This window comes from Nelumbo lutea, chromosome 4 (genome assembly GCF_056320005.1).
Source record: "Nelumbo lutea isolate HS-2025 chromosome 4, American lotus-T2T, whole genome shotgun sequence".
Lineage (NCBI taxonomy): Eukaryota > Viridiplantae > Streptophyta > Magnoliopsida > Proteales > Nelumbonaceae > Nelumbo > Nelumbo lutea.
Window position 1 is genome coordinate 40,531,290 of NC_142687.1, and position 25,540 is coordinate 40,556,829.

The following is a 25,540-nucleotide window of genomic DNA, read 5'->3' on the forward strand; positions in this document are numbered from 1 at the left end:
TTTGAAAAATACCTAATTTTGCAATTTTTGAAAAAAATTGAAAAAACTACAAAAATCTGAGTTTTGGCGGTTCTTTTTGTTTTTTTGTTTTTTTGTTTTTTTTTAAGATCTTACAACCAAATAATGTATAGGGATGATTTGGTGAGTTTGGGAGCGAAATAAAGCTTTTAGAGAGAATTAGAAGCATTTTTTCTCAAAAGTTTCTAATTTGTTTTTCAGCTATAGAAAAATTGTCAATACGCCCCTGATACACCCTGATACACCCCCGATACACCCCTGATACACCCTTGATACATCCCCAATATGGGTCGGCACAACGAAAAGATATGCTACAAAGGATTTTGTAGTGTTTCCCATACCGCCCCCTTAAAAAGATATGATATGTATCGGCCAGTATGGGCCGATACGTTACGAAATTTTAAACCTTATTGAAAGGTGAATCAACTCATGTGAGAGAATAGCTTATTCAATTGAATTAACTATCCATATATTGAATTAACTATCAATTGAATTAGGTGACGTGGGAAAATACTCACCATTGAGTAATGAATGAACAAGCATTGTCTCACATGGCCTAATTGTTAGAATGAACTATAAAAGGATAGACAATCATAAGTGTTGAAGACCATGTTATTTAGTGTCATAGGCCGAAAGCCAAGCCCAGCCCAACCTAGTCCGAGCCCATTCAACACTGTATTACATATGGTACACATCATATAATACAAAATATTATAAATAATTAAATTTTTATTATTTAAAGTCATGGGCCCGGATTTCAAAAAAAAAAAGTCAGGCCCAAAGCCACGCCCTATCGGAACCCATACAGACCTAAGCCCAAGCCTGGACTATAACCCTTGTTATAGGTGCTAAGCCCAGCCCATGATCACTGCTATCTATTTGTACAAGTGTGAATCATTATTGATATTTTTCCTGATGATTTTGATTGCTCAGCATTGATTGTTGTCGCATTGATATAAAATATCAATAATTTTGTTATCTTCACTGCTTTCTGAAAGACTAGGTGGAAGATGAAACTATAACTTGAAATTGGCAGTTCATAGTTAGAGTTCACCCACAATTACATTGATCCAAGGTGCCTCATGATGACTCTAGCTCTAAACAAATTTCAATTCTGATGCCACACTAGTTGTCCACCAAATTGAGTCTTTTCTGATATTGCTCATGTTCACAAAAACCAAGTTGAGTCTTCACCATCTTCTGGTTAAGTGACAATGTTGGATCTTCTGTTAGGACTAGTTAATGATGTTATGTGTCTCAGGTAAAAGCATCTTAGAAATTATTTATATGCACCTTTCTTGGACTTCAAATTATTAAGAAGAGCTGGAAAGGAATGTATGGTTAATGTGGGAGATGTGGATATGCACTTTGCTTGAATGATCAAGTTGTGCACTTTTAGCTTCCTGGGTCATTTCTTGTGTGTTCATCAATGGAAAAGAAAAGGATAAATTCAGTCACCAGGAAAGGTGTAGTTGTTTTATGAGTTGCATAGATGCATATTAATTAGATTTTAATAATCTTTATCTGCACTATGTTTCTATAGTTCTAAGTTCAACATACTGAGAAGAAGATGTAAAAAAAAACTTTCTTTCTAATCAACAAGTTTAACATACTGGTACTTGAAACAAATAGAAAAGTGAGATAACAAGATGAATATTGTCTCTTTTATTTCATGTGTTGCAGAGAGCAGAGGAAACTCTACCATTCCTCAGTTGAACACCCAAGATACACTTATGCCTAAGAAGATCTCATTTTTTATTATATTTTTCATCAAACCATAAGTAGGTCCACTACACAGAGCCAATGTCACTCATATATTGGCATTCTAATGGGGTTTGGAGATAGAGAAGTAGACTTGTTCAACATGTCATATGTGAAGGTACCAAACACAACACGGGAACCACAAGTGAACTTGGGCAGAACTGGGCAAGGGATGATTTTGTTTGCATCCTTGTCCACGCAGACATAGATTTCATAAAGCTGATATTTACCATTCTTATATTCAACACTGCAACGAATTGCAGCTGCATCTTCAAGTTCATTGTTAATGGCTTCCTCTACTTCAAACAGACTGTAGTCAGCATAATCTGTAGGAATAATACCTGCATATGCCCATGTTGGAGAATAAAGAAATACTTAGATAAGCAAACATCAGAAATCAGAAGCTTATCTGTTGATCAATAAAGTGAGGGAGCAACTCACCATTCTCCCCAAGTATGCTAAGCATATTGGCATCAGATCTAAGTTTCAATGCCCTCTCAAAGTAATCATGTTGACTAAGCCCAGAGCACACTCCATATCAAAAGGACTTCTGCTGCATTTCTTGAGTTGTTTTCCATTCTGGGAGCAGGGAATCAAGCTCCAAATAAAGAAGTCTCGTTCTGGCTCCCCAGTCTTTGGAAGGCAGCATCCTGCTTTGCTCTGCCTGCAATATGATCCTGGCCACTGAAGATTTATAATCCAAGCTGAGATAAAATGAATCCACAGATAAGATATATCTGACTGTGCAGATCTATAATGACAAAGTGCAAATTTCTTTACTAGTTTAAAAAGATCAACCCAAAAACAGAAATGATAAATATGTAGAACACTGACAGAGAAAACACCTTCTAAGCTTTTACTCGAAATGCTATATAATGTTACTGGTGCTACTTTAGGTTAGTTAATTGTGTGGGTGGTGCAAATTTGGATGGACAAGGTAAAGTTGACAAACTTTCATTCATAAATAGTTCTGATTGCATTTTGGGGTCCATTCAAATGGTGCCTGCAATGATGGACAACATATTTGGGTTTTGGAGCTTGCTTGCATTTGCCCATTAATGGTATAACTGTGTTAGAGAATAAAAACTTCTCCATTGACCTCAACTAACAGCTTAAGCTTTTAGGTTGAAGGGTTCCTTGATAAAGTGATTATCCAAAATGATGCCATGTGGCAAAGTTTCATCTGATAGTGGAATAAATACTAAAACTAGCAGAATGTGGGGAATTCCTCACTCTTACTGGGACACAAACTGGCTTTGCAATGAGAGAGAGAGAGAGAGAACCTGGAGGACTAAGTAGTAGAAAGCAACTTCTTGGGCATCCAGAGTCTCAACAGCATGAGAGGTGCACAAGAAAAGAAGGGCTAAAAGAGCCATGGAAATGTAAAGAATCTTCATATTAAAAAGAAAACACTAGCAACTCAAACAAATTGTAGAACCAGAGAAGAGGAGCTGTTATGAGAACAATCGTAGAATGGTCATCTATTTATACATGCAAAGGCCAGCAAAAAAGTAGATGAGAACTTCAATTATATGCACCATCTCCAAGGAGAAACAAAAAACACGTGGGATGTACTTTTCTTATCATAATTCGCAATCCACAAAACCCTCTGTGAATTTTGATTTCCACCCACTTTTCCTTAATGATACTAGTTGATTGTGTTTATCACTTTAATGATACTAGTTGATTGTTTACCACTTTTCCTTAATTGGTTATAAGTTTTTCCTAGTAGTATGTATTTCTCTTATAATAAAAATGATTAATCTTGTATTTTTAAGATAAAATTTAATCAGTTGTGATGGAAAACGAACCAGATTTCATCTTGGGCCTGAAGCGTGTTTATAGTTCAGTTTGGTGCGATTTTTAATACGGTTTTAGTCATTTTATCGGATTTAGTCCAATTAAAAAGTTCAAACAACATGTATACTTGCATGAATCAAGGTTCTAAATATTGATGCGCTCGATACGCCAGTAGGGGCATATTGGGCAGTATCAATATATTTTTTTTTTACTTTTTTCTTAATTTTATTTTCAAATCCAGTTCAGGGGGCCAGTTTAAGGTTCCTCCACCCCCTAAACCGGTCAAAACCCCGATGCACCCTCTGTAGGGGCATATCGGGGTTCTCCCAATACGATATGTATCAGCTAATTCCGACTGATCCGTGTCGATTTTTTGAACCTTGGCATGAATATTAAATATTTTCTTCTAATTATGATGAAATCATTGAATCATTGTAATAGAAGCTCTTCTACTCCTAATCCTAACATCACTGATCATAAGTTGATTAAACCTCTTCAAGGCTTTGTGAAAATCAACTTCGATGCATGGAGAAAATTCAACTTCTTGTTCTGCTCCAGGAATTGTTATCGGGATCACCATGGATCCTTGGTGTATGCTAGAATATTATACCTTTTAATGCTCACGCAGATCTCATCACTCAGTCAAAAGCTCTGTTTGAAAGTCTTCAGTTTGCTTTATATACCGATATTTCTCAGGCTATTATTAATCTCTTGTTGAATGGCTCTCTCCAACCTCCGTGAAATATCAGTACTCTCATTTCTAACTGTAAGAGTATCTTGGCTCACCTCCCTGATGTCTCAATTACATATATATTCTCCCAGATCTTCAAATGTTGCTGCCCATACTTTTGTTAGATCTGGCCTCATTTGTTCCACTTGTTATAGTTGGTCTTTTACTCCACCTTTTCCAAAGATTTTTTTATAGCGGGATGCAACTGAACATCTTGATCAATGAAGTGCCCATGGACTATTTTCTTAAAAAAAAAAAAAAGTAATTGGTATCAAGGTTCTAAATATTGATACATCCGATATGTCGGTAGGAGTGTATCGGGCAGTATTAATATTTTTAAATTTTTTTTAATTTTTTTTTAAATTCGGTTTACGTGTGCCGGTTTAAAGTTCCTCCACCCCCTGAATCGATCAAAACCCCGATACACCCTCTGTAAGAGACGTATCAGAGTGCTCCCGATATGATATGTATCAGCCAATACGGGCTGACACGGGTCAATTTTTTGAACCTTGATTGGTACATCAATTTAATTAGAATTAAAAAGATTTTTACAGCAAATTGTGATCAATGAAGTGCCCGATATGATATCTAATCCATGTGAATAATAATGCATGTCAAAGTCGGTATGAGTGTTGATTTTTAATTTTTCCCAAATATAGGGGTTAAAGGGCTGGTGGGACCCCATTGAATCATCCCTATAGTGGATTAGATATTTGGGAAAATGAGAATGACAATTCAGCCCAGGGTTAGAATTTTTAGGCCCAAAGTACAGTTGGGGTGGGTGCCGGTTCGGAATTGATGCCAATTCACGCGAATAGAGTGGGAGATTTTCACATTTTGAATGTTTATGGTTTTTGCTTTGGAATTCAGAAATCTGCATTGGGCCTGTCGGCACCTCTTTGTAGATGTTTTTCAATTTCTTAACTTGATGTACATAAATGTTATTAAAAAATTTCTGAAAAATATACAATAGAATTCTAAAATTACATCCCCCCATAATCTACTAGTAGCCCCCCTTATAAACTACATCCTGCCCATGGATTTGACATCAATCCACCATCAGGATTCATCCACCTGTGCGATGGAGCTAATAATTCTAAGGTGGGCTGAACAATCATTCTCCTTTAAAATTTCCATCAAAATGTCATCTTTTCCAAAGGAAGGACAATTTAGTTGTCATAAGGTTCTATAATCTCTTTAATGAACAAATTAGAGTTTGACAATTGGTTTATTTTTAGGGTAAAATACAAAAACTTTCCCAAAAGTTTCTAACAATCATAAAAACCTCCTCTATAGTCTTATTTTAATAAATACCTCTCCTAAACTTTTGAGAAACTCAACAAAAACCTTCCTTTAATTACTTTCCAAGAAGAAAAACGTTAAACAAATGCACTTTTTTTTTCCAAATACCCATTCTACCCTTATGAATGATTTTAGATACAAAATTACTGAAGTAACCCCGTTTTAACTCAACAAAAGCCTCCTTTGGATACGCATGCCTCACGCATTTGCACATTTAGTTTTTTAATTCTCTCCATTCACACCACCAAGACCTGCTAGTTTGGCTCCTCTCTCCTCTGGGTCTGGGATTTTATACATTATCTTCTTATGGATTGAATTGAGACGGATGACGAGCTCTCACTCTCTCACTCACTCTCTCTCTCTCTCAGACACAACAAAGAGTCTCGACTCATCGCTCTCTTCTAGAGTGAGGAAGGAAAAAAACATCTTTTTCCCTGTGATTCAATTAAAAAGAACAAAATAAAAAATGAAAAGGAAAACTGCAGAGGAAAAAATTTTGGTTTTTATAGTCTTTTTCCATATCTCCGTAACAACTAGCAACCGACCCTGTTCTGCCCATGCTATAAAATCGTAGATCCTGTTGTTGTATTACACGTTTTAAATTTATGATTTGTTTGGTTTGAAGGAAAAAGTAAGGATTTGTATAGGTTTCTCTACATTTCCCTTCCTTTTCCTACTTTTTCCTTCAAACCAAGCATATCCTTAACAGAAAGCCCCCACAACACCAAATTGAGATTTTTCAAATTTAGAAGTTTGAACTTCGAAGTTTCCCCCATCTCAGTCATAGTATACCCATCCTACAACACCAAGGGCATTCCCATTGTTTTTCTTTTCTTTTAAATATCTAACTACAAGTTTATAATCAAGATGAATTCGAATTCATTTTCTTATCTTTGATAATTAAAATATTAATTATGGGTTGTCGTAACATGATCAGCTACTTGAAAATCAAAAGAGTCGGAAAACTCAGCTATAACTAAACATATTTTCTTGGGTGTTGTTTTAGTGTCCGTCTTCAAAGACTACTTGTAGTTGTAGTCTTATTTCTTCTGGAAATTAAAATAATTTTTTCAATTTTTATGGGCCGGGTTTTCATTCTTCATTAATATAATTTTTTCAAGCCCGATCAACGGGCCTTCAACTTGGGCCCAAACTTGACCCTCATAAAAAGCCCGAAGCTTGGGCCCGAGCCTGAAGTCCAACCTTAACTTAAACTTGATTCAGAGTCAAACGAGAAAAGGAACAGCAAAAACTCAAAAAAAAAAGAAAAAACAAAGTTCAGACTTCCTTATGTCAGAACAGAGAGAAAGAGAGAGAGAGAACCTGGTCACTCGCTAGCTGCCACTACTAGCCTAGTTTGTCACCGTCTGAGAATGATAAAAATGATGAGAGACGAGAGGATGTGGTTGCTAGCTCGCTACTACCTATGTTCGTCAGAAAAGGTAAAGTCAAAAAAGGTTGCCGCCTGCCATTACTAGCTTATGCTTGATACTCACTTGCCAGAGATTGCCAGTTTATTGGTGGTGTTGGTGCCTGAGCTCGCTGGAAAAGGTAAAGTAAAAAAATTGCTAACTGCTGCCGCTAGCTTATGCTTGGCGCTGACTTGCCGGAGATTGTTAGTTCATTGGTGGCACTGGTGGTTGTTACTTGCTAGTTACCATTGGTTCGTTGAGCTATAGGCTAAGACTCTGAGAGTAAGAAGTGAGATTGATGAAAAGAGGGAAAGGGTTACTTTGGGTTTAGAAATTATAAAAAATAATTATATATTTCATATTATATAAAAAGATGGGCCGAACTTTTTGACAAATCCCGAACTTGACCCAAAAAATAATCGAGCCGAGCTTTTAGACCTAAAGTCAAGCCCACAGGCTAAAAAACATATCCAAGTGTATCTGGGAACCAGGCCGGGCCGTCTAGCTACCCAGCCCATGAATGGGTCTAATCATAAGAAGAGTTTCATCACTGTTAAGGGGTCCACGACCATAATAAACACATAACAGGAAACTAAAAATATATATTACTGTATTTTCTCAACATTGGGTCTCTGTCACGGTAATGCGACAGATGGAAGTCACTGAGATTCGGCTTGTTGACGTTGAACTAATGGAAGTCACTGAATTTTGGCTTGGTAAAGAAACATTAATGAATGACGAAGCATCCTCTGCAATAGCAGGCTCGGCAACAGCCTCCAATCTCTTAGAATTGCTACAATAGGCAGTCATTTTGGACACTTTTTCTGAAGTTTACAATTGTAAACACACTTTAAAATTGCTAGAACACTGGAGTTCAAATCTGCCCCTACGGAATGCGTCCCAAAAACTTCCCATATCATATTTCAATTGTGTATTGGAAATATCTTCCAGTAACAGGTAGGAAAGATACTCTCAATATATACTAAGAACTGTAAATTGCCTTACCTTAAACCCCTTGACCAAAATTTTTCTACTAAAAAAGGTTTTTTAATGTTTGTAGTGTGACTTGAACCCAAATCAATTAATGATAATGCTAAATCTTTAAAAATTAAAAGAATAATATTTAAAATTAATATTTTATAACTAAATGAAATAAACCATTTATCAAATCCAAATTTACATCAAATAATGATTTTAATCTCAAAAAATTTATACAAATAAAATATTAATAATAGAATAGTTATCTTAGTACCTAAAATTTATAAATTTGTGTATGATATATAATATAATAAATTAATAGGTTCATACTAATGCATCCTGGGTATCGAGTATCGAATACCCTAAAATCAAAATCCAAACCCATCCCAAACCTTATAGGATTTTAATCTAAAATCACAAACCTATAGATTTTGATAAACTGATTTTATTAAGATTGGGATGAATCAGATACCCAAAAATAAGAGAGTAAAGGTTGGTATGTAGAGGCAAGAGATAAAAGAGTACAGGTTATGCCACGTTTTAGTTGGGCGGATATATAGAGGCAGGAACAGAGCTTTGATCATATGTATTGCGAGATAACAATTAATTAGGGGTAATTTTGTAAAAATATTTCCCTATGGGAAGAAAAGTTTAAGGGAGATTTTTATTGAGGTAAAATTAGAGAGGAGGTTCTTATGATTGTGTTTTTGTATTTTACCCATGCCCATTCCCCATATCCATCACCCCCACCAACCGTGGTGGGGGCCGGGATTGGATTTCATTCTGTTGTAGGACTTGAACAGGATTAAGAATCAGAATGATACATGGGATAATGGGAATTCAGATATGCTCCCCACAAGGCACGCCCCGCAAGATCCTTATAATTACGAACATTTCCTATAATTTTTATAGTCCCATCATCAACCCCGAATGCGGAGTGTTACAATACTCTGAACTCTGCTGCAACGAGCCAAACTCCTTACTAAGGAGCCGGTTGATACCTTGTTTACTTTCAGATATTATTTTGGTGGTTTGATTATGGAAAATTGCAAGGAAAGACACCATAGTCAAGCTCTAAGCCTCTAATAATTATTATTATTATTATTATTATTAATAAAGACGGCTATGAATCGTGAAGTTCCCATCAATGGTGAAGTTTGGGTCAAACCACTCTTGCTACGTACATAGTATTGTGTGAAAACAATTTATAAGGGCAATTTTTTGCCCTGAATATAATATTTTTATAAAATAACTAAAATAGGGTAAATTTTTTTCTTGCACGAAACTAGCAGAGGCCCCAGAATCAACAATCCCGGCCAGAAGAAATCTTGGCTGGAGCTGTCATGGGATGATGAATGGTTAGAAGAAACGAAAGCTGTCGACGACGAAGGGAGAGGGTGAACGAGGATGGAGACCTTCATGCTGTTATAGCAACCGTTGGGGCAGATGAAGTAAAAACGTTTCGCCTTGTCAAGCGGGATGAAGTCCTTGCCGCTGCTCCAGTTCCCGACAGCTCCGTAAGTGGTGCAGTTGTCGTAACCCGTCTCGTGAGATCTGAAGGTGGGGTTTTAGGAGTTTTATCAGGGATTGCGAGGAGGAGGGTGGGGGGCATTTACAGATGAGGTCGCCGATGTAGAAGGTGTGGTTGTTGGCCCAGAGTGTATAGTTGATTCCAGGGTTCCAGCCGCGGTTGGCTCCGACGATATGGTCGGTTCCGCTGACGAGGGTGGTGACGGTAGCGACGACGCATTCGAGTAAGAGGAGGCGGAGGAAGGAGAAACGGAAAGCTGAAACCGACATATTCGCTTCTCTTACCTTTTTGAGAAAACGGAGTCTGCCAGACCCTCTTCAGTTGTGGGGTTCTAGGAGATAAGGGAGGATGAATATAGACATAGAGGAAGACGGTGAACAGTGTCATTTTTCCTTTATATTTTTCAAAAAAAAAAATTTATTTTTATTATTTTATAAAAATATTATCTTTTATTGATATGCAGGGCAAAAAGTTGCCCAAATCTGCACCAACAATTTAATGAAAGGAATTGATTTATTGATATGACCCACTCTATATAAGATGACGTGGCAGTCTTAATTGAGCCACAACAATTAATCTAAGGCTATAGCTATGATTCATTCTCAGTCTTACTCCTACGCTATTTCACTATTGTAGAAAACGCCGACTCGATTTGGGGCAATTCATCATTGTTGTCGTTCTTAATTTAGGTCTGTCCTTTCAATCAATCTATTAGGTTATGTTGGATCCATTTCTTGGTTCATGCAAAACATAAGGATAACGATAACCGCTATATAAAGAAATAGTAACCATTTTTTTAAAGGGTAAATTTCACTGACCCCCCGTATTATCAGGTCTGTAATAAAAACCCTTATACGACTTTTGCGACAAACAGATCGCTGAAATTTTAATTGCAACAAAGACTCCCTTGACTGTTAAATCAGCCGACAGAAAACATTAAATTATCAAAATTCTCCACTATCATTTCTCTACTTTTTTTTTTTTTTTTATCATTCTCTCTTAAAACTTAATTGACCGAAAAATATCTTCTTAGACAGTTCGTTTTCCCCCTTCTCTCATACAATCTTCGAACAGTTCATTTTCCACTTATTTCTGTCATTAATTTAATAGAAATTTTCCAAATCATTACAATTACAGCAACTCCAATAACACAATTCCGGAAAATATCCTGTGACTATCTCCGACCAAACCGCCGTCTCATTGTTGATCAACTCCGGTATCTCAATCTCAGCCCAGAAGTCATTGCCATCGTTGTTAAATTTCTCGTTGTTGTTGCTGCTGCCCTTGTTTTCGGACATTATGGCCTTCGCTGCAGGCGCAGCTACCATCTGAATATCCCTCGTCGTGTATGCTTGGATTTTTCCTTTATGGATAAGGAACATAACGTACCTATCATCAACAGACAACAAGAACAAGGAATCATTCCCTACAGTTTCCAAGGATGAGAGTAAGGATGCATTTACAATTTATTTCATCAATAGAAATGAAAATTCATTTCTTCATGGACAAAGGCAAAGTGGCCATATGACAGATCCATATCCCAGAAAACATTTGCTTAATTAACAAAATTTTCAAAGCTTTTATTGGCAATGCATGTCATAATTAACCTATATTTGTAATTTAGATTTGAAACTCTCTCTCTCTCTCATCCGCTTCTATATATTGTATTGGCTAAGTAGCTAGCTAGAATGGGAGATAGACGTCGAGATAGATCTAAGTTTGAATTCCGTTCCGGTGGGCTAATGTGATTCTAAACACATTAGGAGTCACCAGAATATAGGTCACCAGCAACCCCTCCCCAATGGGCAGCAACTGGGTCTTCGACTCATCACTCCTCCACCCAGACCCCTTGCACGCATTATAACCCACTACCACTGCTCCACCCTTCTTTGCACTTGCCTGCACCACTCCGAAGAAACCTCCATGGCCCTCTGGAGTACAATCTATGAGCACAAAATCCGCTCCGCTGTAATTGGTCACCGAGATGGATTTGGTGTCCCCAACAACGAACTCAACAGTCATTGTTGTGTCATAAAGCTTCTTCTGAGTTTTGACAAAAGGAGCTCCTCCAACCCAGGAAGGATGCACACCACCTGGTCATTCATCTGATATGTGTTCGGCATCGAAGCTGCAGTTGCTGATGATGTGTGGTTGGAAGCACAGTTATTTTCTTTTGGAACCCTTGCTGCCGGTTAGGATGTTTCCCGGAGCAACAACAATTTTTTTCTGTTTGGAGATGAAATCAGCTCCCCCACAATGTCCCACGGCACACTCCAGTTGTGTGTTGTCACGGTGGTGATGTTATTTCTGTTTGTACTAGTGTTCTAGAAAACGTTTTCAGCACTGATACCCATTATCCAGTACCATATCACTGCCTAGTTGGCAGCAATGAGCTGCAACCAAATTTAGCGTTACTCCAAGCCATGATTTCTTGATTTCTGAAGCATGTCTTAGAACACCATTTTTTATGAAAAAATGGTTCCAAACAAATACCCATTTCCTAAAACACCATTTTTTCTGATGTGGCGCTAATATGGCGCCGTTGCTCCAGAAAATGTCAACGATGCCAAACAGCCGTAGCAACCAGTGTTATGATTCTTGTGCCTGCAACTCCTGCACAAACCTCTGTTGGATTTTAATCTCATAAGAGATTAAATCCAATGGGTTTGATTGGTAAATTACATGAGAAATTGCACCTGAACACTTGGTTGAAAAATCAGTTTTTCCCTTACAAAAAAAACCTAGTTTTGAATTTGTCCTATATTGGATAATTACAATGTTTGTTTTTAGTATTTCAATAGGAGCTGATTTACACTCCTTAGAATTAGTAGAGGAGAGTATGGGGATTTGATACCGCGCAACGCGTGCGCACGCTTGTGCACGCGTGTGTGTGGCTCAATGAGGCGCTTTAGAGGCGCACTTTGCATGCACCCGCGTGGCTTGCGATGGGTGGCTCTGGTTTTGGTGCGTTGATGACCGTTGATCACCATTGATGAGATCAATGGTCACGATTCGATCGGGTGTGATCAGGAGGCACAATTCAAAGTTAACAGTCACCAACTGTTAACAACTTTTTAAGCAGTCACAATGGTTGAAATTGTGACTGTTCAAGGTGCCTTCTCTAAACCAGCACCTACCTTTTCCTCATACCTCTTCACAAATTATTTAAGGAGCATGAATCAAACTCCAAAAACACACAATTTCGAAATTCACTCTCTCTCTCAGTCCAAGGTGCCTTCTCTAAACCAGCACCTACCTTTTCCTCATACCTCTTCACAAATTATTTAAGGAGCATGAATCAGACTCCAAAAACACACAATTTCAAAATTCACTCTCTCTCTCAGTCCGGTCTGCTACAGTCTCACAGAAGGTTTCTCTAGAGACTCTTCAACTTTGATGATTGCAGATTCTTGCCCAAGGCTCTATTGTATCTTAGGAACGAATTTGCCTATAACCCAACAGCAAACTCAGTAAAACTGAGTGGGGACAAATAACGTTCTAAAGATAGTGTCTTCAGACATGCCTCAGAGCTTCTCCTCCAAAGTTACAGTGACCCCATCTTCCCCAACAATTTTAGAACGTTATTCTGCAATGGAGGCGGAAGCAAGCATGACTTCGATCAAAATGATGAACCAAGATCTTGTTCGACTAGACTAGTTCGATGGAGCAAATTTCAGCCGATGACAAGACAAGATGATCTTCTTTCTGATCACACTGAAGCTATACTATCTGTTGGACCCAAATCTGCAATCACTTCCTGAACCCACTGATAAAGACTCATAGAAACTAAAGAAGGAAAGAGCAAAACGAGAAGATGACTCACTTATGTGCTGATGACACATACTGAATGCTTTATCAGACCGGCTCTACAACTTCTACAAGGAACTTACATCTACAAAAGAAATCTGGAAGGCCCTAGAATTCAAATACAAGGTGCAAGAAGTAGGTACGAATAAGTATCTTATTGTAGAATACTTTGACTTCACCATGAACGACCATAAACCAATATTGGAGCAAGTTCATGAATTACACGTGATAGTCAAAAGGAAGGGATTGATAACTTTGACATCTATGCACCAGTGGCTAGAACAACTTCCATTAGAACACTTGTAGCATTAGCATCAATTTATCACTTATCTGTTCACCAAATGGATGTTAAAACCGCTTTCTTAAATGGTGATTTAAATGAAGAGGTTTACATTGAACAACCATAAAGATTTGTTCTTCTTGGAAATGAGAAGAAAGTCTGTAAACTGGTTAAATCACTGTATGGATTAAAACAAGCACCTAAACAGTGGCATGAGAAATTTGATTCTTGCATCCTAGCTTTTGGTTTTAAATATAATAATGCTGATAGATGCATCTACTCAAAATTCACTGAAAATTATGGAGTAGTTGTGTGTCTTTATGTGGATGATAGGCTTATTGTGGGTACAAATATGGTTGGCATAAATAAAACTAAAAACTACTTATCCTTTGTTTTCAATTTGAAAGATTTAGGAGAAGTGGATACCATCTTGGGAATAAAAGTTAAAAAGCATAGTAGGGGCTATGCACTAAGCTAATCACATTATATTGAGAAAGTATTTGAGAAATTTAAGCATTTAGGGTTTAAAGAATATAGCACGCCATATGATTCTAGTATAAAACTAGTAGAAAATACTGGTAGAGCAATTGTACAACTTAAGTATGCTAGTGCAGTAGGGAGCTTGATGCATGCTATGCTTTGTACCAGACCTGATATTGCATTTGCTGTAAGTAAACTCAGTCGGTTTACAAGTAACCTCAGTGCAGAGCACTAGAAGGCAGTTGGGAGAGTTCTTGGGTATCTCAAGAGAACCTTGGAACTTGGCTTGTTTTATTGTGATTATCCAGCTGTAGTAGAAAGGTACACTGATGTAAGTTGGATTACCGGTAATGGAGATAACAAGTCCACATCTGGATGGATTTTTGTCCTTGGTGGGGGTGCGATCTCTTGGGCATCCAAGAGACAAACTTGTATATTTCACTCGACCATGGAATCCAAATTCATAGCCTTAGCGGCTGCTGGAAAAGAGGCTGAATGGATTAGGAATTTATTATTGGATATAAAACTTTGGCCTAGTCCTATGCCTCCAATTTCCATTTACTGTGATAGTGAGGCAACTCTGTCAAGGGCCTACAGTGGTACCTACAATGGTTAGTCCAGACATATAAGTCTGAGACATGAATTTGTTAGGCAACTGATTCAAGATGGAGTCATCACTATAACCTATGTGAGGTCAAGTAAAAACTTGGTTGATCCTCTTACCAAGGGTTTAGCTAGAGAATTGGTAAGAATGACTACCAAAGAGATGTGATTAAAACCCTTTACTTAGTCACCTGTAATGGTAACCCAACATGAACTGAAAAGCCATCAGTATTGGGTTTAATGGTTAACAACAAGTTATAGCAATGTGACTGTTAGCACTGACATTGAGAAATTTCCCATCACAACATAAACAGTGTTGTCCGTTATGATGAGAGGTTGAGATAAACTCTTAATGAAGTTCTGAAATGTGTCAAATAACGGAGCACATAGTGGAACTTCACCTATGTGAACATAGAAGTGGTGCTGCTTCTCATGAGGGTTTGGGTTTGCTCTCGGGATTGTTCATGAAACTAGGAAAGAAACACATGGCCATAACAGTGCTGAGCAAAATTTGAAACTCTTGCAAAGACTGAACATTTTTATGGGTATAGGTGTCTCCGATCTGTCTTGAGAGTAGTTGGTTTAAGGTCTTACCACCAATAATTTTGACAAGGCTCTGAGATAACTATACTAACAAGAGGTTTAAGTTGATAAACACCTTTTGTTTGCATAACTGTGCCATAGTAGTTTGGATTGAGAAAGAACTATGTAATTGATCAATCAATGTGGGGGATTGTTGGATTTTAATCTCATAAGAGATTAAATCCAATGGGTTTGATTGGTCAATTACATGAGAAATTGCACCTGCACACTTGGTTGAAAAATCAGTTTTTCCCTTAGAAAAAAGACCCAGTTTTGAACTTGTCCCACATTGGATAATTACAAGGTTTGTTTTCAGGAGCTGATTTACACTCTTTAGAATTAGTAGAGGAGAGTATGGGGATTCGATACCGCACAACGCGCGTGCACGCATGTGCACGCGTGTGTGTGGCGCAATGAGGCGCTTTAGAGGCACACTTTGCTCGCACCCGCGTGGCTCGCGATGGGCGGCTCTGGTTTTGGAGCATTGATGACCGTTGATGAGATCAATGGTCACGATTTGATCGGGTGTGATCAAGAGGCACAATTCAAAGTTAACAGTCACCAACTATTAACAACTTTTTAAACAGTCACAATGGTTGAAATTGTGACTGTTCAAGGTGTCTTATCTAAACCAGCACCTACCTTTTCTTCATGCCTCTTTACAAATTATTTAAGGAGCATGAATCAGACTCCAAAAACACACAATTTTGAAATTCACTCTCTCTCTCTCTCTTAGTCCGGTCTGCTACAGTCTCACAGAAGGTTTCTCTAGAGACTCTTCAACTTTGTTGGTTGCAGATTCTTGCCCAAGGCTCTGTTGTATCATGGGAATGAATTTAACTGTAACCCAACAGCAAACTCAATAAAACTGAGTGGGGGCAAATAACGTTCTAAAGACAATGTCTTCAGACGCACCTCAAATCTTCTCCTCCAAAGTTACAGTGACCCCATCTTCCCCAACAACTTCTACCGTGAATTGTGAATTATTTCCGACGGCAATGCAGATACGAACTCAGCCACATCTGGCTCCTTAGCTCTCTTTCCCTACACCAGAGTCAAAACAACCCACATCACTCCATTGCTCTCTTTCCTACACCTGAGTCAAAACAACCCACATCAGAAAATTAAAGTTGTGAATGGAATGCAACTAATAATCAGAGCAAGCAGTATTGATGGGAAAGTGGGTGATAGAGCCGCAAGATGATGTGTTTCTTGTCTCCGCCGAACTTGCGGACAAGTCCATAGCAGCCATGATTGAAAAAAAAGGTAATTCGGGTATTTAGAAAATCATTTTTGAAGTCAATTAACGGAACTGGAGTCTTTGTCTAATGGTCGAAATACAGGGGAGTGTTTGTCGCAAAAGAAAAAAAAATAAAGTACAGGGGTCTTTAAATCTTAGGTTTTTCTTTGTTTCCTTGTAATCTTTATCTCTCTCTTGTAACTTTACATATAAATGCGTCAAGCTTTAATTTTCCTCTCTCATCTATCAAAATATTCTCTGATTGGTTTTATAAAAGTAGTGATGATGAAGTTTGACAACACGAATTTTTTATTGTGGATGATGTAGACCATACCAATGATTAGAATTTCACTACGTATCTGAGCATATTGGTCAATACATATCATATTGATGACCCTTGGATTTATAGTAGAGAGGTTTTATACCGACCCCTCCCCTCCTGCTGAACAGGTTTGAAATAAAAAATTAAAAACATTTTAACATATAATTTATATGTAGAATAAAACACATAGTTCATTTAAGATAAATAAAATAAATTATTTTTATAAATTTTAGTTTTATTAATTTTTGGGAAAAATTAAATCTTAGATTATTTATTTTAATTTTTATAATAATAATTTTCAATTTTTATTAAAATTTAAAAATAATTCAAAATCAATCAATATACAATTTTGTCAAACTAAGCATTATTAATATGCTTTCATATTGATGTCTATCAGACCGTATTCATTGATACAGTCTAATACAGCCTAATGCAGAGACATATAATGCCGATAGACACGACTCCCGAAATATATCGATGGCCATGAGTACAGATATGCAACGGTTCATACATGAGTATCATATTCATACTTCACGTGGATGGATCTGATGTACTAGAAGCAGGGTAATAATCTTATTGGCTGTACTATACAGTCCAATGGGCCTACAATGGGCCGTGCTTTCATGTATCTTCTTAAGAATCAGGACTACATCTGAATTGTTAAGGGAGTGATGGAAGGAGATGTAAGAGAAAGCCTTCTAAATGAACTCCAATTCACTGTCTATAATGAACCACATGGACCGAAAGAGCAAAGATGGAAGCATTAGGCGTAGGAGCCTTGCGAAGCCCATAATAGGAAAAACATCTTTTATTTCTTTATATTAAGAGTGCATGTATTTTGCACGTGGTAATTCTGGGTGATGATAATGATAGTAATAATGTATTCACAAATTTTTACAAATATGTATTTTTATTTTTATAAATATGATTACATAAACACACCATTTAAATATGTGATAATTAGATTGAGTTGTGAAATTTCAATCATCATTGGCAGGTCTACCTACTTGGCTAGATTGTTCTTTTTATAATATTTTATTATTTTGGTGTTTTTTCTTCTATTCATTTATCAAAGAAATATAAGATTGAAATAAAGGGAATTGAATGAGGTGAAAAGTACTAGTTCAATTTTCAATTTAAACCTCAAAATTAAATAAGACTAAGTTCAAAAATGAGTATTTCAGTCAAATAGTAAGATAATTTCATTTTTGGTCAGTTCTAAAGTATGTATATTGTTTTCATTATCAATAAAAATAATTCTTGTTTATTACACTTATTTTTGAACTTGATTAATAAAATATCATTAATATGTCTAATTTTTCTATATTTTTGTAATTTTCTATATTCATTTCTATTTTAAAAATTTTATTACCTAACTATGATTGCATAGGTTTATCAATTTGATTCGGATGGCTAAATTGCTTAGCCACCACTTGGATAAAGAATGACTTTGTTTTTGAGTCAGTTTTAAAATATATGGGTTCATATTGTTTAAAATAATGATATAACTTATTGGTGAAAAGCAACTTAAATGTACTATTTAATAAAAAAAATGGGAGTTAATACCTTTAAAATTAAGATTTGATGAAAGGGGATTAAATGATGTGGAAAGTAATTATTGAAATTACATTTTCAACCCTTACAATTAGAGATATAATAAATAAACAAATATGGGCATTTTAATAGCCATCAAAAGTTGACATTAAAACTGTAATAAAATGACTTTCATACTTTCATCAAACAAAGAAATAGAGTATAATTTCAATCCAAAAAGATTCCAATCTACAACCGCACTTTTATATAGAGTATAGACATAGATCTTTTCTCTTTTGTTCATTTATAAAAAAAAATGTAAGATTTAAATAGAGGAAATTGAATGAGGTGAAAAGTAGTAGTCCAATTGACAATTTAAACCTTACAATTAAATATGGACTAAATTCAAAATGAGTATTTTAGTCAATGTTTTAAAAATCGAACCAAACCAGATGGTCGAACCGCTTGGCCTGGGAAATGGTTAGGTCATCGGTTCTATTTTGGCCACGAACTGCTATTTTACAAAAAAACTATTGAAATGGTTAGGGAATTGCTGATCCAATGGTTTAACTGTTAAAATGTTTGACATGGTTAACGATTATCAAGTTGATTTCAAACTACTTCCAAATTTTGTTATTTATTTTAAAATAGAAGTTAGAAAATAAAAATAATAAAAGAAAATTTCATATCTCAAAATCTTATTCAATTATTCCCAATTGCCAAAATTAGTTAGGGTTTTAGTTATTCCATTTTGATTTTGAGTTTTCTTATTTCTATGATTCTTTTTAAGTTATAACAAAAAATAAATGCAACTCCAATGAAAAAAAAAAAAAATCGATGCAAGAGATGAAAGATTCAACATCAGTCTTATATTAAAATCTGAGATACTCCAATGAAACAAATGATCTAAGATTTGAGAGAGATTGAGAGAGATTAAAAAGAGGGCAAGTGGTGTTGTAGCTACAGTGATAATGAACAAGGAGATAACTTCCATTAATGATTCCTTCTTATTCTTAGGGCAAATAGTTCTGCAACAATGCTTGACAAAAATGGTGACAACTACCTCCAGCAACTCTTCCTTCTCTTCTTCTTCTTCTCTTTCTTTTTTCTCACTTCTCAACTTTAACCAGGTGCCTCCTCCTTGTTAAGTGAAAGCTAAATAATAGAAATACATAAGAGTATATAATTGTTCTATGTTTTAAATTTTTAACAATCAATTCTATAGAACTCCACCCAATTTGGTTGGTTTTCTAGTATTTTCAATCGTCTTTGGATCAACAATTTTCCAACCCGACCAAGTTAGGACAATTTCAGTTTAGCTATTTGTAAATCGACTCGACCGTAGATACATATTATTATTTTATATTTTAAATATGATATTTTAATACGGGAAAGTGGGAAAATTCTCATATTTCTTAGTTTAAAATATTTTATATCATAAATTTAATTCTTTTTAATTTATTTTTTAATAATACCACTCTAATTTATTAAATTTAAATTCAATTTTTAAGCTTAAATCTTTTGAACAAACAAACCAAACTGAAATAGACCTAAACCAATACAACCCGAGTTGACAGTTATTCACTAATGGTTAGTTAGTTTACAAACTCCCGTCCTGACCAAGTTGATTTGGTAGGCAAAACAACCTACAACCGAATTGAACTAATCCTTGAACACTCTTAATTTAGAAAAAATCATAGTTTAATCTCCAATAATTATTGACAATAAATTTATAACGAAAATACAATAATTAAAAAATGCAATAAATACTGAAAATATATTAAATTAGTCACTAAATAATGTAATTTCAAATAATAGTTTAATCTCTAATAAATATTAATCAATAAATTATAAAATGTACATAATTACTAAAATAAGTTTATAACAAAAATACAACAAATTAAATTTCAAAAGTTAAATAATAGTGGTTTAATTAACCTCCAATAATTATTGACAATTTACTATTAAATAACAAAAAAAAAAGATTTATAAATGATTATTGGAAACATATTTATCAAAAATACAATAAGTAATTACTGAAAATGAATGTACACTATTATTGTAAAATTATTACTAAAAAGTATTATTTTTTGAAAAACATTTTCTATAATTAGTAATTGATATATATGAAATTAGTTATTTAAATAATATTTTTATTTAAATTGTTAAAAATATTAATTATTTATTAAATTTAATAATCCAAGAAATAATAATTAGTACTATTATAAAATAATTCGCCATTAATTTTGTAAAATAATAAATTATTATTAATATGAATACTATGAAATCTATTATAATTATTTTTCTACTTCTAAGATTTTTTTTTTAAATTTATTACATAATTTTTTTTTATTTTAACTATTTAAAATTTGGTCATATTATATTTTGTTATTTAAATATTTAAATAATATGTAAAATATTTAAAACTTTTCATTATTTGAATTTTATTTATTCTAATATTATTACGTAATATTAAGTATTTTTTTATATAATTATTTAACTATTTTTAATGTTTTGTTATTTAAGATATTTGGGTGGAGAAGAAGAACTCATCAATCCATCATCAATCTCAAATGTTGCTTCATTAGTCAAAAATTCTTAAAATAAAATAGAATTTAATTTCATATGAATCTAACTTACCATTGAAGTCCACTCCCATTGGGTCTACCTAAAACTTCAATACCATTCTTTCTTCTATTAAACTCGAATGGTAAAACAATGGGATTTGACAATGGCACTCCTTAGTCCTTATTATAGGAAAGTGGGACAATGAACCTCATGGCAAAAATTAAAAAGCATTATAGGAAATTAGAGAAATGAAAAGAAAAATCAAGCCTAAGGTTTTATGCTAAATTGTACACAAATGAAAATTCATCAAAACTGATGGGGTGGTTATTATAATCGAAGATCTCACTTTTTGAGATTGCGATCAATCAAAACTATCTCATGAATTTTGATGAATTCTCGTTGTTTAGGATATCCGGATTCAATAAAGAAGAAGATGAAGAGGAAGGGTGATAAAGAGCTTAGTCAATTATTACCTATTATACAAAATAAGATAACAAATAATAAAATTAAAACATCTACTTGATAAGCCGTATATACTAGTTTTGGTCATTCTTATGAAAATGGCATAGAATTGAATGATATACGCTTATTTCCTTAGATATCTGATAATGGAATGTCACGTTGATGAGGATCGTCCTTTTCTGAAATCTGATTCTCTTTCTTGCTCTCTTTGTATTCACCATAGAAGCAGGAGAAGAGGCCCCAGAGAGACAAGGCAAGGGCGAGGCCTTTTTCCCTTTGGAATTTTTCATGGTAGAAGACAATGGCTAGGATCTCTGTCACTGGCAGTAAAGCGGCAACCAAAACACCAACCCATAGTGATGAAGCACAGAAGATGGTGCCAATAATCCCCAACTTGAAAACCTGCCAAATCACTACTGACCATGCAAGCACAACATAATATTTTGTTTCACCAAGGCCATACTCTCTCGCCTCCCTTGAAATGACCTACTAGTCAAATGGGTGTGCAAAATTAAGAATAAATAGATGATATACCCCAGAACTCAATTATAATCAGCATTATTGAAGATTAAGAATAGGAAGAGAAAACAAATATACTTTTGATGAGATAATATATTTTATGACAATGATCAGGTTTGTCCTGAAATTGTTGACTCTTGGGCAAATTAAGAGGTTGATAAATAGGTTTACAGGGATTCAATCTCAGTGGTGGTGGAAAGTTTGAAGTGGATAAAATAAGTTCTCTCATTCTTTTTCATTATTGTTCAAGATGAAATTCTAAAATGGAAAAGAATGGATAAAAATGGGTTAAATGAGAAAATATTGTAATGAATCAAACACTTTTTTTTCCTGAAAAATTAATTCTTTTCAAATAGAAAAGTGCCTTACGTTGTTCATTTTCATTCTTAAAAAAGAAAAAAAAATTGTGTTAACAGTCATAAACCACCGGCCTAGGTGTCCAAAATCATCAGCATAGAGGTTTACTTATAGGGCTGTCAATAAGACTGGATTTGGTCCAATCCAATATATTTGTCCATTTACAAATGGGCTAGACCAAATCCATACAAACCAAGTCCAATCTAGTCAAAATAAAATGCAAATGGACCGGATTGGGTCCAATCCAATCCAAATTGAATCAAACACCAAAATAACAAGAAAAATCTAGAAAGTATATAAAAAACTACAACACCTGCTACAATCCAATCCCGTCCAATTAAAATGCAAATGGACCGGATTGCTCATTCCATGAAATCCTTCAGACCATGTTGCCAAGTGGAAATTCAAGGTCATTTGGGGTTAATTTGGTTCAATTTGCTCATTCCATGAAAGAAGCAGGCACCGTTTCGATCTCTCAGGGATGGACACAGGACTAGGCCTGAACATCAGACCCGAAAGAGAGTGTTTAGGCCTCAAAGAAATCCTGATTTTGTGTTCATTTCCTTCTCAAGAGCCCCATGGAGAGAGAGAGAGAGAGAGAAAGACCTGAAAGTCATTGTTGACCAGCATTCCAACGGTGCAAAAAACATTGGAAAAGATGGATATTACAATCTGAATCTCCATTACCAGAGATGGCAGAGAATAGGTTATGCCCTGCTTCAATTTCTTGTACATCAACTCAATTAGAGGAGGAGACAATCCATTTATCAGAGCTGCGCCAACTGTCATAGCGAAACCCACGTAATACTGTGTATTGGATTCATTAGCAGGGCGGTCAGAGCTTGCATGGAGGGCAAGAACTATAGCACCAATGGTCGACAAAACAACTGAGTTTATGGAGTGAGTAAAACATGAACCTTTGCCCAACCAGAAGGAATGCAAGCACTGCTGTGAAGATCAGCTGAGTGGAACTATCAAACCACCGGTTGAGACGGGTAGACGGGACAAACTAAAGCCATATAAGTAGTTGGAGAAGCCATTGACGAGGCCGAGAATTGTGCAGGCAGTAAATAGATAGGGATTCATGAAGAAGAGCTTGGCATCTTTATCGCTTTTAAGGCGGTACAAGTATAAAATAAAAAATGGGAAGAGAAGAACTGGCCATCCAACAGAAATTAACCAGCTTGATAGCCAAATTCGCTTGCCGCCATGGATGAAGTACAGTCGAGTGAGCAGCGGACCGCCGGTGTTGCCCAGAGCCACGAACGTGCAGAATAGCAAGAGGAGAGACCTCTTTGCTCATCTTCTCTTCTTTGTTGAGAACTTGGTGCCCAGTAAGCTCTTGGATATCCATATCTTTGTTTGTAGATGGACATATTTCTTCTGTAACATATATAATTAGCTAGATGTTTATTATTCAAATGCATGAACCCTGCTTCTTAGTCAAAGTTGGACTATTTGTTGAATTGTCTCAGAAGGGTAGCTCAACTATGGGAAAAATAAATCATTCGTCCAATCCAAATGTCCAAATGAGAGTTCACTTTTGCTACCACAATCAAACCCTTTGATGTATTGATATGGCCCCCACCTAAGCTTTCGATGTATTAATGTGACCCCACCTTGAATTAGACGAAAAGTGGTTTTGATAACTTCATACACAGCTATAAACGTAAGGCCCTGATTTCCAGCTTAGCCCTGCACTACAACAACAGAAGTGAATTCGGTAGAGCTGATAACTTTATACATGCAGTCAAAAAACCTCGTATCAACATCACAGTATGTATTAACTGTAGATCGAGACATCTTACGTATTTGTATGTTATTATTCTTAGAATCTGTTTGATTTGTAAGAAGTGAAAGAAAAAGACAAACATCGTATCAACATCACAGTATGTATTAACTGTAGATCGAGACATCTTCCGTATTTGTATGTTATTATTCTTAGAATCTGTTTGATTTGTAAAAATAGAGGTCTGGAATCGAAATTAGAATGGATTATTTGAAAGAATGGTAGGATCTATCTAATGGATGCCATGAAGGGTGCGGAATGGGTGGGCGAATTTCAAAAATTTTCTTACCTTCTTCCAACTGGGAATCATATTTCCTAAATTTAGAATACAATATTCAATGATTCTACTTGAACTATAATCAAACCAGATCTGAACTAAAAGGAAACAGGAAGAATTATACCTGATCCGGAGAAACAATATCTCCCAAAGCTGGTGTTCACGACCAAAGAAGAAACCAAAATCCGCTTCTGCTAAAGATGACACAGCTGTGGATGGAACAAAACCAGCAGGGTGCATCCTACACAATAGATCTTTTGCAAGAATCCTCTGGAAACTTTGAACACCGAATCATTTTTGTCTTACTTGCAAGACTGTTGTCAAGAACTGATTTCTTGACTTTCTATTGTTGCAAAGATCCAATCTTGCAACAGGGAATGGCGGCTGCTGGAGGAGAAATCCAGGGACGAAGAGGGCTGAACTGTGTCTCTTCTCTCTGGAATTTGTGTGAGATCAAATTTCAATTCGCAGGAGATATCTCTTACATACCAACCCTAGTTCAAAATCTGATCTTTTCTGTTAGGGTTTCTTCTCTTTCTTCTTGATTAAGAAACCTCCTAATTTTTGGGAGTTATCCCAATCCAAATCAGTATTTGGATATGGGATAATCTTAATCCTATTTGCAAATTAAGTTAGCTGACTCCTGATCTTATCAGGAGGTTACCAGATTCAAGTCTAATTTGAAATTGGTCTCTTAGAGTGGATAAGGTTAAAGACCCAATTCTTTTACTAACATTAATATCAGATTCGCCCCATGAATAGGTGATCATATCACCCCAGTTCAAAATGGGCTTTTGACCCATTAAGTGTTCAGCATTTAACTAGTTTCCAATCTGCTGCCCAGTTGGACTTCTTTGTATGGCGTGGTACCCAAACATTGATCTACACACCAACCACATGGGTTCGGACCAACCTTTATTACAAGGCCCAACCGAATTCACTGAAAAACTCAGTGACCCCCTTGAGCCCATCACATGGACCCTATGGGCCCAACACTTACATTAAGTGGTCCCTAGGCCAAGCCATCTTATAAAAACCCAGGGACTGTGGGCAGGTGCAAGATTAGCCCATCAGGTACTATCCTAAATGGTCTTACACTTAACCTCTCAGCCCTTAATGATCAAGCACTGCCCGACAAGAGAAGACCTCTCCCTCGGCTGCAAGGAACAATGCCCACTCTCTACTCACA

At 35.8% G+C, this 25,540-nt stretch overlaps 1 protein-coding gene and 1 pseudogene across 2 annotated transcripts; both read right to left on the reverse strand.

Annotated features, from left to right (window-relative positions):
- Positions 1 to 1,611: 1,611 nt before the first annotated feature.
- On the reverse strand, positions 1,612 to 3,215 carry LOC148855370 (extracellular ribonuclease LE-like). Of its 2 annotated transcripts, none has more exons than XM_088981954.1 (3): positions 3,063 to 3,215; positions 2,221 to 2,463; positions 1,612 to 2,120 (listed from the first exon to the last, which is right to left on the reverse strand). In XM_088981954.1, the coding sequence occupies exons 2-3, from the start codon at positions 2,243 to 2,245 to the stop codon at positions 1,825 to 1,827; spliced, it is 321 nt and encodes a 106-aa protein (XP_088838080.1). In that variant the 5' UTR covers positions 2,246 to 2,463; positions 3,063 to 3,215; the 3' UTR covers positions 1,612 to 1,824. The 2 variants fall into 2 exon arrangements, with proteins under 2 accessions (XP_088838080.1, XP_088838081.1); XM_088981955.1 differs by having other exon boundaries at positions 2,221 to 2,483.
- Positions 3,216 to 22,366: 19,151 nt separating this feature from the next.
- LOC148855371 (purine permease 1 pseudogene) lies at positions 22,367 to 24,088 on the reverse strand (annotated as a pseudogene).
- Positions 24,089 to 25,540: the final 1,452 nt, after the last annotated feature.

Bases quoted from the DNA above. Each gene is read 5' to 3' on its own strand.
- LOC148855370 (XM_088981954.1), bottom strand. From the start codon at position 2,245: ATGCTTAGCATACTTGGGGAGAATG. The intron at 2,121-2,220 runs GTGAGTTGCTCC...GGGCATATGCAG, and splicing joins TAGCATACTTGGGGAGAATG to GTATTATTCCTACAGATTAT.